An 18,506-nucleotide genomic window follows, 5' to 3' on the forward strand; every position below is an offset into this window, starting at 1 on the left:
TGCCTTGCCTCCCAGGGGTGTGGTGAGGATAAACACATTAAAGGTTGTGAGGTGCTCGGTGTGGTGGTGATGGAGGCCAGACAAATATCTAAGATTGATAGGGTGCCCCTGTTCTACTCTCTCTCTCCTCAGAGGCTGAAGGACCCCTCCCCCAGGTGTGAGGGAAGAGTTTGACTGTGTGAGTGATGAATGTATTTTTGTGTCATGTCCACGCAGGATGGAGACCATCCTTTAGATATTACAGCAAGTGGGCTGCGCTCTTCGGTGCCGTCATCTCTGTCGTGATCATGTTTCTATTGACCTGGTGGGCAGCCCTGATAGCCATTGGCATCATTGTCTTCTTACTGGGATACGTGCTCTACAAAAAGCCTGGTGAGTAACGGGGGCTCCTTGTTCTTAAGCAGACAGCGGCGCTGGTGAAAATGCCAGGCTGAGAGATCTGAAGTTATTGGTCTCAAAGCAGGGCAGCATCAGTGCAAGATTCCGCCACACTCTCTCCTGCCAACGTGCCCTGCCAGGTCTGCCCGCAAGGCATTCAGCTGGGAGAGACGTTTCTATGATGCAGCCAAGCCTGCAGTAGTAACTGAACCCAAACCCTCCAACTAAACAAACCAATATGTGCACAGCCAGGCTCTCTGGAGCAACCCTACAATAACAAAGCAGCACGTGCCCGTGCCCAGTGCATTGCCGGCATCACTCCTATTTCTGTTTTTAAATGGTCTAATATTTTCTGAATGATTGTTCCTCTGCAGAAGTGAACTGGGGCTCGTCTGTGCAGGCAGGTTCGTACAACTTGGCCCTGAACTATTCCGTGGGACTCAACGAAATCAGCGAGCACATTAAGAACTACAGGCAAGTAATAGTGCTGTGTGGAGGATGATGGCAAGGGAACATTACCCTCATCCCCAAACACGGAAGGGGCCCATGTATTTGAATAAGTCCCCCATGTTCCCCTCAAAGGCATAACCAGCCAACTGAACCCCAAATGAGCCTCAACTGAGCTTGAGTAAATTTGTTTAAATTTCTGCTCCTCTCTGCACCTCTGGGTTGCAGCCAGGGTCGGAAGGCCGGGAGAGGAGGAGAGTTTTCATGGTCTTTTCTGCCCAGCTAGACCCAGGAAGTCTTTGCAAGGAAGCCTGAGATCTCCAGCCCAGTTGTGTACTTCCTGGAGGATCTGATAGTTTGGTAGTGAAGGACCCAACCATCCAAAAGATACTGCTTAGATTAGGTGGGTGCCATTAGCAGTACAAGGGTGTAGTGATCAAATTCCTACCAGAAGATCTCAACAGTGACTTTTTTACTGTAAGTTACCAGCCATCTTTTCTTCTTCCTCTCTAGACCCCAGTGCCTGGTCTTAACAGGCCCTCCCAACTTCCGCCCAGCCCTGGTGGATTTTGTGGGCACTTTCACCAAAAACCTCAGCTTGATGATTTGTGGGAATGTGCTGATAGTAAGTATTCTCGGTTCAGCTGCTCTCTTGCATAAGAGTGCAAGGTGGGGTAGGACGCAGGTATCTACACCAACCCTAATCTGGTCATCTGTTCACTGTCAGTACAAAAGGAACAAGCTGTGTGATATACTCCCTGGCAGGGCCCTGAAAAATAATATCCAGGGTTGTTAAATGCATGGGGCTGACTCTTCCAGTCCTTATGTACCCCATGCAAACTGCGAGTCTTTGTTTCCCTCTGGTGGCAGGGTCACCTAAGAGGGTCATGAGGCTGATTTTGTCTCCAGCTAAGGAGCTTAGATCATGTGATGGAGACTTACGTTTTCAGCTCTCAAGGTCCTGGGTTCAAACCTCATTAATGACCAAGGAGTTGGTTCAATTTGAGTTTTGCCGGAGTGAGGATTTCAGGATTTGGTGCCCTGACTTTTGAGGAGTTAGCACATAGCAGAACTTTGCAGGTTAGTAGTTTACCACTGCTGAGTGAACCAGCACCTACGCTGTCATGCTCTGTCACAATGCAGCTTGTAAAGCCCTCAACATAGTGCACGAGAGCTGGAGATAAAGCATTCTTGGCTGAGGGGTTTACTTCTGGCACGAGCTTCCTAAGGAAATTAGAGTAATCCAGAGTTGGGACACCCTGAGGCCAAGATAAAGACCCAGAGCATACCAGCCTGATGATAAAAAACCAAAAATATTCTCCAGTCAGAGCCTCCTTTAACTAGGGAGAGAAACTTCATGAAGACCACTAGGAACCTCATCATGGAGATATCTGGAAGTCACTTAGATACTGTGGTCTTCTTCTTTCATCTGTCTTAAACCAGCACTGCCGGATGTCCAAGTCTAGGTTAGTGATCAAGGATTGGTTCAAGTGATGCGGAGTAGATGGCAGAGATCTCACCAGGATACGATGGCTTGGGATGTTGATTGAGGAGGTGTTCTGTAGTTTGAAGTCCATTCCTGCAGTCACAGATAGGATTGTTTCAGTCCCCAAAAGCAGGTGCATCTGTCATGTGTTGTAGGATGCAGCTAAAAGTCGACCATATTTTCTATGGGAATGAAAAACCATGGGGTTCTTTGGTTGGGTCCTTGATGAAGTGTTTGACTGGGATGTTGGCGTCCTTCCACCTTGCTCATTGTGATGATGGATCATATAGAAGACTTGGAGGTAGATAGACAAGCCAGATCCTTTCTCATGTACCTGTGATTTAAAAATATATTTCTAGGCACTCTTAAATGACCAAAAAAAAAAAAAAAAAAGTAAAGCCATTTCTGTTGAAAAGATCACAGGCTAATTAAGCAATATTGGTGACAAGCTACAACATTGTCATGGGCTAATGGCCGCCTGCTGCAGATGAATTGCCAACGTGAAGATCAGGCATTGCTTTTGAAAGGGGACATTGATCAGAGGACAACAGTCTGTCCCAGTGACTTCATTTCTCCCAGATCAAATGGCTGATGTAGATGTATTCATTTTTGCCTGAGGTGTAGCAGACTGACAGTTGCTCACACAGGGCCTGATCAATGGGAGCATAATCAGTACAAGATAATCTTGCAGTAAAGGCACCAAGATGAGGCTCTATGGTCAATTTCTGGCTGTGTGTGACTTTGGGCAAACCACTGAGGCTGGGATTTTCAAAGCTGGATGGGTACGTGAATATGGATCTGTGCACATAAAAGTCCTTCTTTAAAAGCAACCAATGAAACCTGCATTCCAGGCCAAATCATGAAGGCCTTTCACAGATTTTACCAGGTCCTGTGCCACATAAAACTTCATTGGTATCAGTGAGATTTTGGCAGAGGCAGGACTGAATTCTGGTATCATTTAAAGTTCACAGAAGTTTTGCCAGAGATTTCAGTGGGAGACAGAATCAGGACTTGAGTCAGGACTTCAGGATTTGGCCCTATAAGATTGTCATCGGCTTACAATTATTTTTAACCTTATTTTACACACAGACGCAGTGAGCCCTGTGGAGCCAATATTAATGTAAAGTGTGTGTGGCGTGGAGAACATGTATTCCAAACCACTCTGCAGTGTGATGAGGATTAATTGAACTTTTGCATAATGCTGGCATGGAAAAAGTACAGAGAAGGGCAACAAAAATGACTAAGGGGATGGAACAGCTTCCATGTGAGGAGAGATTAAAAAGACTGTTCAGCTTGGAAAAGAGACGACTAAAGGGGGATATGGTAGAGGTCTATAAAATCATGATTAGTGTGGAGAAAGTAAACAAGAACCACTTAACACAAGAACCAGAGATCACCCAGTGAAATCAATAAGTAGCAGGTTTAAAACAAACACAAGGAAGTATTTCTTCACACAACGCACAGTCACCCTGTGGAACTCAATGCCAGGAGATGTTGTGCAGGCCAAAAGTATAGCCATGTTCAAAAAAGAACTAGATAAGATCATGGAGGATAGGTCCATCAATGGCTATTAGCCAAGATGGGCAGGGATGCAAGCCCATGCTCTGGGTGTCCCTAGACCTGTGACTGCCGGAAGCTGGGACTGGATGGCAGGGTATGGATCACTCGATAAATTGCCTTATTATTTTTATTTCCTCTAAAGCATCTGGCACCAGCCACTGTCGGAAGACAGGATACTGGGCAAGATGGATCATTGGTCTGATCTAGTATGGCCGTTCTTATGTCATCCCGCATTTCCAGGGTCTAAGTTTGGATCTCATCTATGATTCAGGAGACTGCATGGTTCAAAGTAACTGCTTGGTTCAAAGTAAAGCGTATTATTTTATGGGGATAAACTTAAAACCACCAGCTAAAAATGGTCTGCATGTCGCAAACACGCTGATCCTTAATGCTACTGTTGTGTCCTTTCCTCCCACGCAATAACAGGGACCATGCAAGCAGAAGATGTCAGAATGCAGGCTCACCTCCAACGGCCATACAAAGTGGCTGACCAAGAGAAAGATCAAAGCTTTCTATACGGACGTGGTAGCTGATGACTTGAGAAGTGGAGTCAAAACACTTATGCAGGTAAAGCCCTAAACTGGATATTGAATCATGAAGGAACTGCAGTCCCCTGCTGTAAATCTTGCATCAAGATTTTCTTGAATGTTTCTTACAAGGGGCCTTCAACTTTTTCACTGAGAAGAGGTCAGTATTGTTGGGGCCAGCATGATTTGTTAAGGGATGGATTATGACTTGAAGTACATGCCTGTCCAAGGGAGTAAGGGGGAGTAAAAATTCTGGTGCTTTTTCATGGGCTAGCCAGCACCCTTCACTCCATCTCTGGAGCAGGTGGGTGGGGAATGAGTGGACCCTTGGCTCCACCCCCCCTACTCACTGGCCAATGTTATAATTTGCTATTGACCTATTCCATTGGCATATTATCCCCATCCCCCATGGAGCAAGGAGGAGGAGTTGAGATTCAGAGGGGTGTCCCTGGGACTGCTCCTGGCATGATGCAGTTTACACACTACTCCTTGCTCAGAACTGAGCCTAGAGGGCACCATCTAGCAGCTCATGGGTTATAGGACTCTGTGCATGTGATGATACCTTCAGATGAAATAAATGCATGTGTGTATGACGGGGATGTATATATAGTCCTATTAACACTGGAAAAATATCTATTAACCAAGGCATCCGGTCTTGGGAAGATGAAACCCAACATCCTGGTGATCGGGTACAAGAAGAACTGGCAGACAGCTCACCCTAGGACTGTGGAGGAGTACACTGGAATCCTGCAGTAAGTTGGGAGGCTGGTTGATGGTAGCGTTGCCTGCTTAGTTTGCTCCCAGTTAAACAGTAGAGAGTTCTGGGTGAACTGGGGGACAGTCAGGAAGGAATATGGTGGTGTATAACTAGCCCGCTTTCATGACTATCCATCTTCATGAATACGCTGCAAAGTTTGAACCGGCAGCTTCTATTGGCTCCCAGTTTCATAGAATCATAGAATGTCAGGGTTGGAAGGGACCTCAGGAGGTCATCTAGTGCCACCCCCTGCTCAAAGCAGGACCAATCTCCAACTAAATCATCCCAGCCAGGGCTTTGTCAAGCCTGACCTTAAAAACCTCTAAGGATGGAGATTCCACCATCTCCCTAGGTAACCCATTCCAGTGCTTCACCACCCTCCTAGTGAAATAAGGAGTGAAATTCCAGAGTTTAGCCTCTGGAAACTTAGCAAGGCTGTTGCAGCCACTGGTCAGCAAGATGTGTATTGGTGGGTGTTCACGGCTACTACCAGTCTCTCACTGCAGAGGGGAAGGAGGGGCTTGAGGCTAAAGCAAGGGACTTGGGAGTCAGGAGGTCGGGATGGAGGTCTGGTTTATATTCCTGGCTTCCTGTGTGACCTCTGGGAAGTTATTCAGTCTCTCTGTGCCCCAGCTTCTCCTTCTGTAAAGGGGGATAAGAACCTGACCTGACCCTGAGTTGTGACTTTCTTTGGAAGGGCAAAGCATTATTACGGTGATTGTTCTTATTAGCATGTGTTAAATTACGTGGATTCCAACCATCACAGTTTAGCTGCACCTCAGACGTCTCAATTGCTCTGCCTATTATTGCATCCGTACACTGATTCCATCTCTCCAGCTGCCTGACCGCATCTGATAGACAAAGGCAATCCCAGTGATGCGTTTGCTTTGGCTTTGCTCCAGTTAAGGGCTGACAAGTGTTTGCATCAGTAGCATGTCCAGGCACGTGGGGGAAGAGCATCTGACACGCTCTGTGCCCACCCGCTCATGCGTGGAGAGGACTCTGGATGCAGCAGAAAGATGACAATTCCGTTGCATCAAGGGTGCCATGGAGCATTGGTTTCTGGAAGCTCATTATGATCTGTGAAGATCCACAGGCCACATTTTCCCCCTACTTCCAGTGTGGAAGGGAAACACAGCCACTGTGGTACTGGGGACTGTACCTTTAAGGGCTGAGCTTCCCAGACAGAGTTTGGGTGAGGCAATGGGAAGCTCTTATTAGGCACAGCCAGTCAGGGCCGTCCTTACCCATATGCAAAGTACGCAGCTGCGTAGGGAACCAGAAAATTTTGGGCACCAAATTTCCTGGTGCTCTGCGCAGCTACGTGCTGCTCCAGCCTCTGCTCCGGCTCTTGCCCAGGTCCCCTGCCCCTGCTCCACCCCAGCCCCACCCCCACTTCCCTGAGGAGTGCAGCAGGGCTGGGCTGCACTCACTGGCCCCAGCTGCTGCGCCGGTGAGTGGTTCCCCCTGCTCCCCAAGCCCTTCCCTGCAGAGACCTGGGGTCAGTCCCCCCTCCCCTGCAGAGGCCTGGGGCCCCACACCCCTCCCCCCCTGCTGGGGGGCTGCGTAGGGCCCCAGAATAGCTAGGTACGGCCCTGCAGCCAGTTGGAACTGGACACAAAATAAAGCAGAGCTCTTGCATTCACCTTAATCACTGAGTGATCACTGACCACCACCTCCACCACAGCCCTGAGACTGAAGTGAGTAGCTCTTGGACTGCTCTGTACTGGAGTAAGAAGGCTTCATTTCTCTGGGCTCTCTCTGAGACTGCTCAAGGTGTAGCCTGGCTACCTAGGATTTGTGTCGGGCGTAGGATTTGCTCCGTAGTAACCTCAGTTACAACGATCACACCAATGCCCTTTGTCTTGAAGTTTTGGTTAACTTTTACAGGCATTCCTCACTGGAAAGGCTCAGAGGTCAGGTTCATTTAGTGTCTTGTCTCCAACAGCGACCAATGTCAGATGTCGCATAAGACGGCCAGCGTACTGAACTAAAGGGACAGCCCCTCTGAGCCTGTTCCTATGGTCCCATTGAATGCAAAGAATGTTAATGCTAAGTACGCATTCTCTCTCTCATTCCAGTGATGCGTTTGATTTCAAGTATGGAATATGCTTAATGCGAATGAAGGAAGGGCTGAATGTTTCCAGAATGATGCAGGCTCACAGTAAGTGTCTATTGCAGCCACACCTGCAGGAACTGCAGATCCCTGTTAGACTGTTAGATCCCTAGCCTGAAGTAGCAGTGAGTGCACACTGGCATATCAGTTGAGTGGATGAACACAATAACTCAAACCCACTTGCCCTTTGCAGATCAGTAACGTGCCTCTATTGTTAATAATTAAACAAGGTGTCAAATATTTCCCCCTGCAAGAGAAAGGACTTTGACACAGAACTTTGACTGTACGTGGCCAGAATCCTTTTGACTCCCCACATTCTTCCATTTACTGCAACTGAACGTGCTATTCTTCACTTCCAGTCCTAAATCATTTCATGGCACTGCTCTGCGCTGTTCCACCCGAGAGGCTGCTACCCAGCATCTCACGGGGGAAATGAAGTGCATAACGCATTTCTGGGTCATTGTAAAGTGCCCCCCAGCCAGCAGCTCATTGGGCTGACATGGGGAAGGCATGTCAGTTTCATAGCCAATGGTGCACAAGGGAGTGGTACTGCCAGCATCACGTCTGATCGCCTTTGATGGCCCTGTCCCAATGGATCAGGTGCCCATTTTGCCGCTGGGTGAACTGGAGGTGGCCTTTCAGTGTGAGATCAGGTAAGACAAACCCACAGCCTGCAGGACTCTAGACGAGCCCGTGAACAATGCAGTCACCCCACCTCACCACAGATTTCTGGGTGAGATTGCAAAATTCAGAGCTTGCTTTATGGGGCTCCAGCATCTGAGACCAGCCTGGCCGCCTGGTTCTCCTTTAATTCATCGCTACACCCACAAAGAGTGATGAAAGGCTATAGAACGAATTGCCAGTGTCATGACAGCAAATTATTCACAGGGTGACCATTCGCTCCCGTGCAGGGGGCTCGCACAGAGTCTGTGCACCACTTAAGACTCGCTTGAACAGTGCCCAGGCCTTGTGCTCTGCCTTGGGGTAAATTCACCATCGTGAACAGCAGTCCTATGCCATGCACATCTCTGAAATAACAACGAGATCCTCATGAGACGCTGGAACAGCACCTCTGCCCAGGGTGCAATTAACTTCTGCTTTTTAACATGCTTTAAATCTTTGTTAGGTTCAGTGCAGGTTGGCTAAGGATGAAATTCACCATCGTGCAAAAGGTTGGCATGAGTCTATGGACCCTTCAATGTAGGGCTTAAGTGGTGCCTATTCTTTGTGCTGGCTCTTGGTGCAGACGTTTTCCCCCTAAACTAGCACGCATGCAGCAGAATTTAACGCTGCATCTATTAAATGCAATCGTTTTCTAAACTAGCTTTAACCTTTCTGTTCAGGATGTTTTTTAAAGTTATAATTAAAATGAACGTAGGTTCAATGGTCATTGGATTTAGCCATAATAGTTTTCTAAGTGAAAAGAAACGTTCATTGTTTTGTCTTTCACGTCTCCATTGCCTTTATTCTTCTCATCTGTTTTGCAGTTAACCCGGTGTTTGACCCAGCAGAAGACCGTAAAGAGAATGGAGTAAATGGTGTGGTACCCACTGTGACAGGAACATGTTAGTTCTAACCACGTTCATCTTTGTAATATGAAACGCTCACCCTCCAACCTGCAGTGAAAATTAATGATGATCTACCATGTCAGGGCCAACTAGCTGAATGATTCTTGGCTACTAGTTACACAGGGACTCTGGCTGCGAAGTCCAGATCGGAACTTCCCTTAAGTTTGGTGGTGTCCAGATCTGGGAGCTGGGTTTGTTCCGTTGTAAGTAAAGGTTCCAGCTGCGGCGTTGGGTCAGCAAGGTTTGGGGATGTTTGGATCAAGGGTTTTGGTCCAACCCAAATACAAAAATAGATTTCAGCTACTAAGCTTTGCTCTGGATCAAACATTTACAGGATGTGGCCTAGACAGCATTTTGCCGTAGCCTGCAGGGAAGTTTAAGGCTCTAAATAGGAAGGGTCTGCCACCTGCTGCAGAGAGTTGGAAGAACAGCACATATCAAATTCCAGGGCCTGTCTCTCACGCTGTGGGTTCTTTTCCCCTTGCTAGTGGATCCGGATGCCCTTACAGCGGAACAGCAAGCAAGCACCATCTTCCAGACTGAACAGGGCAAGAAGACTATCGACATCTACTGGCTCTTTGATGATGGAGGTGACCTTTGACCTTAATAAATACACCCAGCCTGCACACAGATTTGGGACTTTTTAATCTCATTATTTCCACCTCACCCTCCATTCAGCTCATGAATGAGACCGATCTCTGAAGGGTTTCCCCGCTGCAGTTGGGTCTCAAGCCACTGCAGGGCAGTGACCTCTTCAGCTCTGCTCACCCCTATGCAATCATCCATCGGTCATTCCTCAGCAGTGTCAGGGTCTAGTTCTCCTAAGGACAGTTCCTACCCATTCATTTCCAGCTTTCCGCAGGGTGAAGCGCCTTCTCAGCAGTGTCTGCCCAACAGTGGTCAGCTACCCCCAGATCACTGTGCTGCTCCCGTACAGTGCTGTTAAGTTCCACCAAAACCTTGCCCTACTAGGCCAGCGTGACCTACTGAGGACAAGCCTGAGATTCTCAAAGGCGACTAAGAGAGGTAGGTGCCCAACTCTCATTGAAACCGATGGGATTTGGGTGCCCAACTCTCTTAGACTCTTTGCAAATCTCACTCATACTCTCTTAGCAAAATCTCTCCTGCACTGCCCTTTCCACCAGGGCTGATGTTAACACAGCAGGAGGCTTTTAATATAATAGTTTTGAGCAGAAAGGTTAGCCGCAAACCTCCTAATCCCGTTCCAGTCTCACGTTTCCTTTGCAACATTCGACAGCAGCGCTGGCTCCGGAGACTTGCTTCTGTTAATCATGTTTGTTACGGGAGCACCTACGGACCAACCGAGATTGGGGTTTTGTGGTGCAAGGCACGGTACAGACATAGAGCAGTAGGCTGTCTCTGCGCAAAAGGGTTGCAATCTAAATAGGCAAGACAGACACGGGGTAGTGGAAAGGAATACAGTCTACAAGCCGAGCAATCAATGTGATGATGGCAAATGGAGTATTTGTTTCATGATTTCTTACCCCCAAGAGTGTTAGGTAGGAGGAATCAGCTAAACGGAAAGACAAGAGAAGGGAGAGGAGCGAGGGGGACAGAACCGAGGAAAACTCTGAGGGGAGGAAGGTCTGAGGGTCAGCTGTGGAGTGAAGCTGAGGTGAATTACTATGTTATTAGGGCTGTCCATTAATCGCAGTTAATGCATGCGATTAACGCAAAGCAAATTAACTAGATTAAAAAATATAGTTGCGATGAATTGCAGTGTTAATCGCACTGTTAAACAATACCAGAATACCAATTATATTTATTAGAAATATTTGTGGATGTTTTTATACATTTTCAAATATATTGATTGCAATTACAACACAGAATACAAAGCATACAGTGCTCATTTTATATTATTATTTTTTTATTCTGAATATTTGCAGTGTAAAAAAGAGAAAAGAAATAGTATTTTTCAAGTATCAGAGGGGTAGCCGTGTTAGTCTGAATCTGTAAAAAGCAACAGAGGGTCCAGTGGCACCTTTGAGACTAACAGAAGTATTGGGAGCATAAGCTTTCGTGGGTAAGAACCTCACCTCTTGCATCTGAAGAAGTGAGGTTCTTACCCACGAAAGCTTATGCTCCCAATACTTCTGTTAGTCTCAAAGGTGCCACAGGACCCTCTGTTGCTTTTGACAGTATTTTTCAATTCACCTCACACAAGTCTGCTCAGTCCTACTTCTTGTTCAGCCAATCGCTAAGACAAACAAGTGTGTTTACATTAATGAGAGAGAACGCTTCTTATTTACAATGTCACCTGAAAGTCAGACTGGTGTTCGCAATGCACTGTTGTAGCCAGTGTGCAAGGTATTTACATGCCTGATATGCTAAACCTTAGTATGTCCCTTCATGGTTCAACTGGTAGGCTCTAAAGTTTTACATTGTTTTTGAGTGCAGTTATGCAAAAAAAAATAATTCTACGTTTGTAAGTTGCACTTTCATGATAAAGAGATTGCAGTACAATATTTGTATGAGTCTCCTTTTCTGGGACTAACTGCAACCCAGAGATCTGGCAGTGCAGTGTGTGATTTTAGCTGGGGACATTTAATACTAGACGGAGCAGTACACTAGAAAATACAGCCCGGGGTGCAATCTCACATTGATGGGGGGATGGGCTGGCAAGCACAGGGCCTTCTCCATCTCTGATTCAGAATGTTAAATAGTTGTTTGGTCCCCAAAAGTAAGACCCAATCCCTGTGCTCTTCCCTGTGGCAGGTCTGACGCTCCTGATTCCGTTCCTCCTCAGTCGCAAGAAGCGGTGGGGCAAGTGCAGAACCCGGGTGTTTGTTGGTGGGCAGATCCACAGGATGGATGAAGAGAGGAAGGCGTGAGTGCATTCCTGAGCATTGATCAAATAGAGTTTGGGAGACCATTAGCTGCCACTAATTCCATCGATAATTCAAAGTCACTTCTGTTATGATTTTCTGTACACAAAGGGCCTAGTACAAAGTCAACAGTAGCCAATAGGAGTCTTTCCATTGACTTCAACAGGCCTTACATCAACTCTCTATATTCAGTCTGAATAGCGTGTACTTTGGATTAACTGAAATAACTAAGGAAGAAAGAACAAAAGCAAAGTCTCCCTGGGAAAGCCCAATCTGTGTGTCTCTGCTGTGAAATCAACTCAAGCACCCAAAATGGCAGCTTGCCTCAGCAGATTCCTAGAAATGTAAAGGCACAGCACACAGAAGACAAAATAATAAGTTACCTGCCACCTACCCCACAGGTTGGACTATCTCACAGATTTGCTGCACCTTTTGGGGATTTAAGTCTGGAATTTTGCTGTTGACCCAACACTCTTCTCTTTGTTTTAGAAATGTCAGAAGCTCTTTTTTTTGGTTTTGACCATTTTTTTAAATTATATTTCTTCCGCATGGTATGCCACGATCCTGGTCATCAACTTGTGTAAATCAGCATAATTCCATTCCAGCTAACGGAACTATGTTGATTTATATCATCAGAGGATCTGCCCCATTTGTTTGTTTGTCTGTTTATTTTAAAATGACATTGTGTTTGTGGGAAAATGTATTGAGAGGACACAAGGGTTGAGAATAAAAAATGCAAATATGATTTTTAAAAATGCAAACCCAAGGGCCATGGAAATGAAATTCCAGGAGCTGAACACAGAAAGAGCCGTCAGCAATGATTGGGAAAGTAGCCGAATGTCACCCTGCAATATCTTACTACAGACAATATGGTAGATAGGTGATATTGTTAAACACTCAGTAGAACAGAAAAAGAGAAATTGGCCACGCCATGAAAGCTCCCCCAGCCACCTCCTGGTTCTGACATTTCACCTGGAATATGACTGGGCCAATACTTACTACCTGGCTAAATTCTTACTACCATGAGTAGATTTCAATGGCCCACTCAGAGTAGTAAACACTGGGCCTAGTGTTTGCAGGGCTTGATAAGCAGACAGATATTTATAATAATGCTCTTCTTTAGCACTTTTCATCAGTAGAGCTCAAAGCACTTCACAAAAGAGGTCAGTAGCAATATCCCCATTTTACAGGGGGAAACTGAGGCACAGAAAGGCAAATTGACTTACCCATGGTTACTCAGCAGGCCAACGGCAGAGCCATGACTAGAACCCAGGTCTCCTGAGTCTCGGGCTAGTGCTCTAGCCACTAGGCAACACTGCTTCGCTTGATTCTTAAATGTTCAGAGAGTTTCTGGGAATCCTGGGATGGTCAGTAAAGTATTGAGCAGGAAAAAACGAGTAGATTTTTAAAAAATCCCCCTTTTTCTCTCTTACAGGATTGTCTCTCTATTGAGCAAATTCCGACTTGGGTTCCATGAGGTGCATGTCCTTCCAGACATTAACCAGAAACCACGCCCTGAACAGTACGTTATTTTTCTAGTTTTTGTCTTTGCCTCTTTCAGTCTCCAGACGTGGTTCCTGTGTGTGTGTCTTGACTGTGTGTACATCAAGTGGAACCTGAGAGTTGTTCTTGTCCCTAATCCATCCCATGCTTTGATTAGGGGCTCCGCTTCTACCAGATGGGGAGTGTGAAGGTTGGGGGCAGAAAAGGAGAAAACTACACTTGTAACCCAGCCATTTTCTACATTTATAAGTGAATTTCATGCAGAGGAAAGGTGCCAGCCCTGGAGACTGGTGTTTTGTCTTTAGCCAAAGAAAATCAGTGTTGCCAACTATCATGATTGCAGGACAACTCTCACGATACTTGGTGTTTTCTGCAAGGCCTCAGCTCCCAGAGTCATATTATTATGGAAGAACCTCAGCTTTCATGTAAAGGTAAAAAGTAAGTTTCCAGCCCCCCTGTGTTTAGAGAACACTTTGAAAACATGCCCCCTAAAGGCTCAAATACCTGAAAGCAAATGAAAAGAACCCAACATTGATTTTTTTTAAAATCTCATGATTTTCATCAAATCTTGTGATTTTTTTGGCACCTGACACATGACTGGAGTTGGCAGGACTGGACCATTCACAGTAGAGACAGAGGAAGGTCAAGATTATTCAATGCTGCCCAGACAATGTGTCACAACCTTGGTTCAGAAGTCATCACCACAGGAACATGGAATGAATGGATGACTAGAGAACATAGAAGGATGAATAGACACCATCAGGGTAACTTCCTCATAGGCCTGTTCAATTAATAGAATCATAGAATATCAGGGTTTGAAGAGACCTCAGGAGGTCATCTAGTCCAACCCCCTGCTCAAAGCAGGACCAATCCCCAACTAAATCATCCCAGTCAGGGCTTTATCAAGCCGGGCCTTAAAAACCTCTACGGAAGGAGATTCCACCACCTCCCTAGGTAACCCATTCCAGTGCTTCACCACCCCCCTAGTGACATAGTGTTTCCTAATATCCAACCTAAACCTCCCCCACTACAACTCCCCCATTGCTCCTTGTTCTGTCATCTGCCACCACTGAGAACAGCTGAGCTCCATCCTCTTTGGAACCGCCCTTCAGGTAGTTGAAGGCTGCTATCAAATCCTCCCTCACACTTCTCTTCTGTAGACTAAACAAGCCCAGTTCCCTCAGCCTCTCCTCATAAGTCATGTGCCCCAGCCCCCTGATAATTTTTGTTGCCCTCCGCTGGACTCTTTCCAATTTGTCCACATCCCTTCTGTAGTGGGGGGACCAGAACTGGATGCAGTACTCCAGGTGTGGCCTCACCAGTGCTGAATAGAGGGGAATAATCAAATCCCTCGATCTGCTGGCAATGTTCCTACGAATGCAGCCCAATATGCTGTTGGCCTTCTTGGCAACAAGGGCACACTGCTGACTCATATCCAGCTTCTCATCCACTGTAATCCCCAGGTCCTTTTCTGCAGAACTGCTGCTTAGCCAGTCGGTCCCCAGCCTGTAGCGGTACATGGGATTCTTCCGTCATAAGTGCAGGACTCTGCACTTGTCCTTGTTGAACCTCATCAGATTTCTTTTGGCCCAATCCTCCAATTTGTCTAGGTCACACTGGACCCTATCCCTACCCTCCAGTGTATCTACCTCTCCCCCCGGCTTAGTGTCATCCACGAATTTGCTGAGGATGCAATCCATCCCATCATCCAGATCATTAATAAAGATGTTGAACAAAACTGGTTCCAGGGCCGACCCCTGAGGCACTCTGCTTGATACCGGCTGCCAACTGGACATCAAGCTGTTGATCACTACCCATTGAGCCCAACGATCTAGCCAGCTTTCTATCCACCTTATAGTCCATTCATCCAGCCCATACGTCTTTAACTTGTTGGCAAGAATATTGTGGGAGACTGTATCAAAAGCTTTGCTAAAGTCAAGATATATCACATCCACTGCTTTCCCCATATTCACAGCGCCAGTTATCTCATCATAGAAGGCAATTAGTTTGGTCAGTCACGACTTGCCCTTGGTGAATCCATGTTGACTGTTCCTGATCGCCTTCCTCTCCTCCAAGTGCTTCAAAATGGTTTGCTTGAGGACCTGCTCCATGATTTTTCCAGGGACGGAGGTGAGGCTGACCAGTCTGTAGTTCCTTCTTCCCTTTTTTAAACATGAGTACTATATTTGCCTTTTTCTAATCACCCAGGACCTCCCCCGATCGCCACGAGTTTTCAAAGATAAAGGCCAATGGCTCTGCAATCACATCAGCCAATTCCCTCAGCACCCTCGGATGCATTAGATCTGGACCAATGGATTTGTGCATGTCCAGCTTTTCTAAATAGTCCTTAACCTGTTCTTTCACCACTGAGGTCTGTTCACCTCCTCCCCATACTGTGTTGCCCAGAACAGCAGTGTGGGAGCTGACCTTGTCTGTGAAGACCAAGGCAAAAAAAGCATTGAGTACATCAGCTTTTTCCACATCATCTGTCACTAGGTTGCCTCCCCATTCAGTAAGGGTCCCACTCTTTCACTGACCTTTTTCTTGTTGCTAACATACCTGTAGAAACCCTTCTTGTTATCCTTGTCATCCCTTGCTAGCTGCAACTCCAGTTGTGTTTTGGCCTTCCTGATTACACCCCTGCATGCTTGAGCAATATTTTTATACTCCTCCCTAGTCATCTGTCCAAGTTTCCACTTCTTGTAAGCTTCCTTTTTGTGTTTAAGCTCACTGAAGATTTCTCTGTTAAGCCAAGCTGGTAACCTGCCATATTTGTATTCTATCTGCACATCGGGATGGTTTGTTCCTGTGCCCTCAATAAGGCTTCTTTAAAATACAGCCAGCTCTCCTGGGCTCCTTGCCTCCTCCTATTAGCTTCCCAGGGGATCCTGCCCATCAGTTCCCTGAGGGAGTCAGTCTGCTTTTCTGAAGTCCAGGGTCCATATTCTGCTGCTCTCCTTTCTTCCTTCTGTCAGGATCCTGAACTCGACCTCTCATGGTCACTGCTGCCCAGGTTGCCACTCAATTCTACTTCCCCAACCAATTCTTCCCTGTTTGTAAGCAACAGGTCAAGAGGAGAACGGCCCCTGGTTGGTTCCTCCAGCACTTTTACCAGGAAGTTGTCCCAAACACTCTCCATAAACTTCCTGGATTGTCTGTGCACTGCTGTATTGCTCTCCCAACAGATGTTAGGGTGATTGAAGTCCCCCATTAGAACCAGGGCCGGTGTTCTGTAAACTTCAGTTAATTGTCCGAAGAAAGCCTCGTCTACCTCATCCTCCTGGTCCAGTGGCCTATAGCAGACGCCCCTCACAATATCACCCTTGTTGCTCTCGCTTCTAAACTTAACCCAAAGACTCTCAACAGGCTTTTCTCCAGTTTCATACTGGAGCTCTGAGCAATCATACCCCTCTCTTAGGCCTGGTCCACACTAACCCCCCACTTCGGACTAAGGTATGCAAATTCAGCTACGTTAATAACGTAGCTGAATTCGAAGTACCTTAGTCCGAACTTACCGCGGGTCCAGACGCGGCAGGCAGGCTCCCCCGTCGATGCCGCGTACTCCTCTCGCTGAGCTGGAGTACCGGCGTCGATGGCGAGCACTTCCGGGATCGATCCCAGAAGATCGATCGCTTACATCCGGACCAGGAAGTAAGTATAGACGCACCCTTACATACAGTGCAAGTCCTCCACCTTTCCTCCCCTGCCTGTCCTTCCTGAACAGTTTATACCCATCCATGACAGTGCTCCAGCTATGTGAGCTACTCCACCAAGTCTTTGTTATTCCAATCACATCATATTTCTTTGACTGTGCCAGGACTTCCAATTCTTCCTGCTTGTTTCCCAGGCTCCTTGCATTCGTGTACATGCACCTAAGATAACTAGCCGATTGCCCCGCTTTCTCAGTATGAATCAGGAGGCTTCCCATCTTGTATCCTCCTCCTTGTGTTTCCTCCCAGTATCCCACTTCCCCACTTATCTCAGGGCTTAGGTCACCGTCCCCCAGTGAACCCTAGTTTAAAGCCCTCCTCACTAGGTTAGCAAGCCTGCCTGCGAAGATACGCTTCCCTCTCTTCGTTAGGTGGATCCCATCTCTTCCTAGCAATCCTCCTTCCCAGAACAACATCCCACGGTCGAAGAATCCAAAGCCCTCTCTCCGACACCACCTGCGTAACCACACATTTACCTTCACAATTCGATGGTCCCTGCCTGGGCCTTTTCCTTCAACAGGGAGGATGGACAAGAACACGACTTGCGCCTCAAACTCCTTTATCCTTCTTCCCAGAGCCACATAGTCTGCAGTGACCCACTCAAGGTCATCCTTGACAGTATCATTGGTGCCCACGTGGAGAAGTAGGAAGGGGTACCGGTCCGAGGGCTTGATCAGTCTTGGCAGACACTCCGTCACATCCTGAATTCTAGCTCCAGGCAAGCAGCACGCTTCTTGAGTCTCTCGGTCTGGTCGGCAGATGGATGACTCTGTCCCCAACCACCACCACCCGTCTCCTCCTCTTGGGAGTGGTGGTCATGGAACCCCCATCCCTAGGACAATGCATCTCATGCCTTCTGATCGATGGGGTCTCCTTCTGATCCCTTCCCTCAGAGGGCTCTTCCAAATCATTCTCCACAGTAATACCTGTGCAAAGAGCCTGAAAACTGTTTCTTACCTTGTATAGGGGGTACATGGGTTCTCCTGAAGTAGCCAACAAAGGGACTGATCTGTGAACAGAGGAATTAAGTTTCCAGGGCAGTTGATCTAAGCTGGCTGAAAAATGGAAATCCCTTCTCACGAAAAATTTCACATTTAAAAAAAAAATTCATCCTGGATTGGGATGAAAAGCCCAAAATGTGAAATTTTTCACAACCAGGGATTTCCAGAAAAATTCCATCTTGGAAGAACTGAAAGGGAAGGAAGTACAGAACTGCAGCAGACAAATCAACAAGACCCTTCTAGGTGGACAGCCATCATTTTGGTTTTCCTAATGGAAAAATGGAAATTTTTCAGTAAAATAAAAGAAAAATTTAGATTTTGTGAAAAGGGCTTTTTCATCAGAAGATCATTAGAACGTAAGAATAGCCATACTGGATCAGACAAATGATCTATCTAGCCCAGCATCCTGTCCCCGATAGTGGCCGGTACTAAAGCTTCAGGGGGAGTGTACGGAACAGGGCAATTTTGAAGAAATTCCACCTCTGTCATCCCCTCCCGGCTTCTGGCAGTCAGAGGTCTAGGGTCACCCCGAGTGAGAGGTTATATCCCTGACCATCTTGGTTAATAAGTCCATCAACAGCTATCCTCCATGAACTTATCCAGGTTT

The 18,506-nt window shown here is 46.8% G+C and overlaps 1 protein-coding gene across 3 annotated transcripts in view; it reads left to right on the plus strand.

Moving 5' to 3' along the window:
• Positions 1–18,506, plus strand: part of SLC12A3 (solute carrier family 12 member 3) — a 58,341-nt gene that overhangs the window by 26,200 nt on the left and 13,635 nt on the right. For all 3 annotated transcript variants that reach the window (XM_054049339.1, XM_054049338.1, XM_054049336.1), the window contains exons 14-23: positions 217–372; positions 753–852; positions 1,339–1,450; positions 4,298–4,438; positions 5,044–5,150; positions 7,237–7,319; positions 8,759–8,836; positions 9,328–9,429; positions 11,576–11,687; positions 13,121–13,207. In XM_054049339.1, the coding sequence (XP_053905314.1) occupies positions 217–372; positions 753–852; positions 1,339–1,450; positions 4,298–4,438; positions 5,044–5,150; positions 7,237–7,319; positions 8,759–8,836; positions 9,328–9,429; positions 11,576–11,687; positions 13,121–13,207 (1,078 nt within the window). The remainder of the gene's footprint in view (positions 1–216; positions 373–752; positions 853–1,338; positions 1,451–4,297; positions 4,439–5,043; positions 5,151–7,236; positions 7,320–8,758; positions 8,837–9,327; positions 9,430–11,575; positions 11,688–13,120; positions 13,208–18,506) is intronic.

The sequence above is a fragment of the Malaclemys terrapin genome, chromosome 14, assembly GCF_027887155.1.
Source record: "Malaclemys terrapin pileata isolate rMalTer1 chromosome 14, rMalTer1.hap1, whole genome shotgun sequence".
In the NCBI taxonomy this organism is placed as follows: domain Eukaryota; kingdom Metazoa; phylum Chordata; order Testudines; family Emydidae; genus Malaclemys; species Malaclemys terrapin.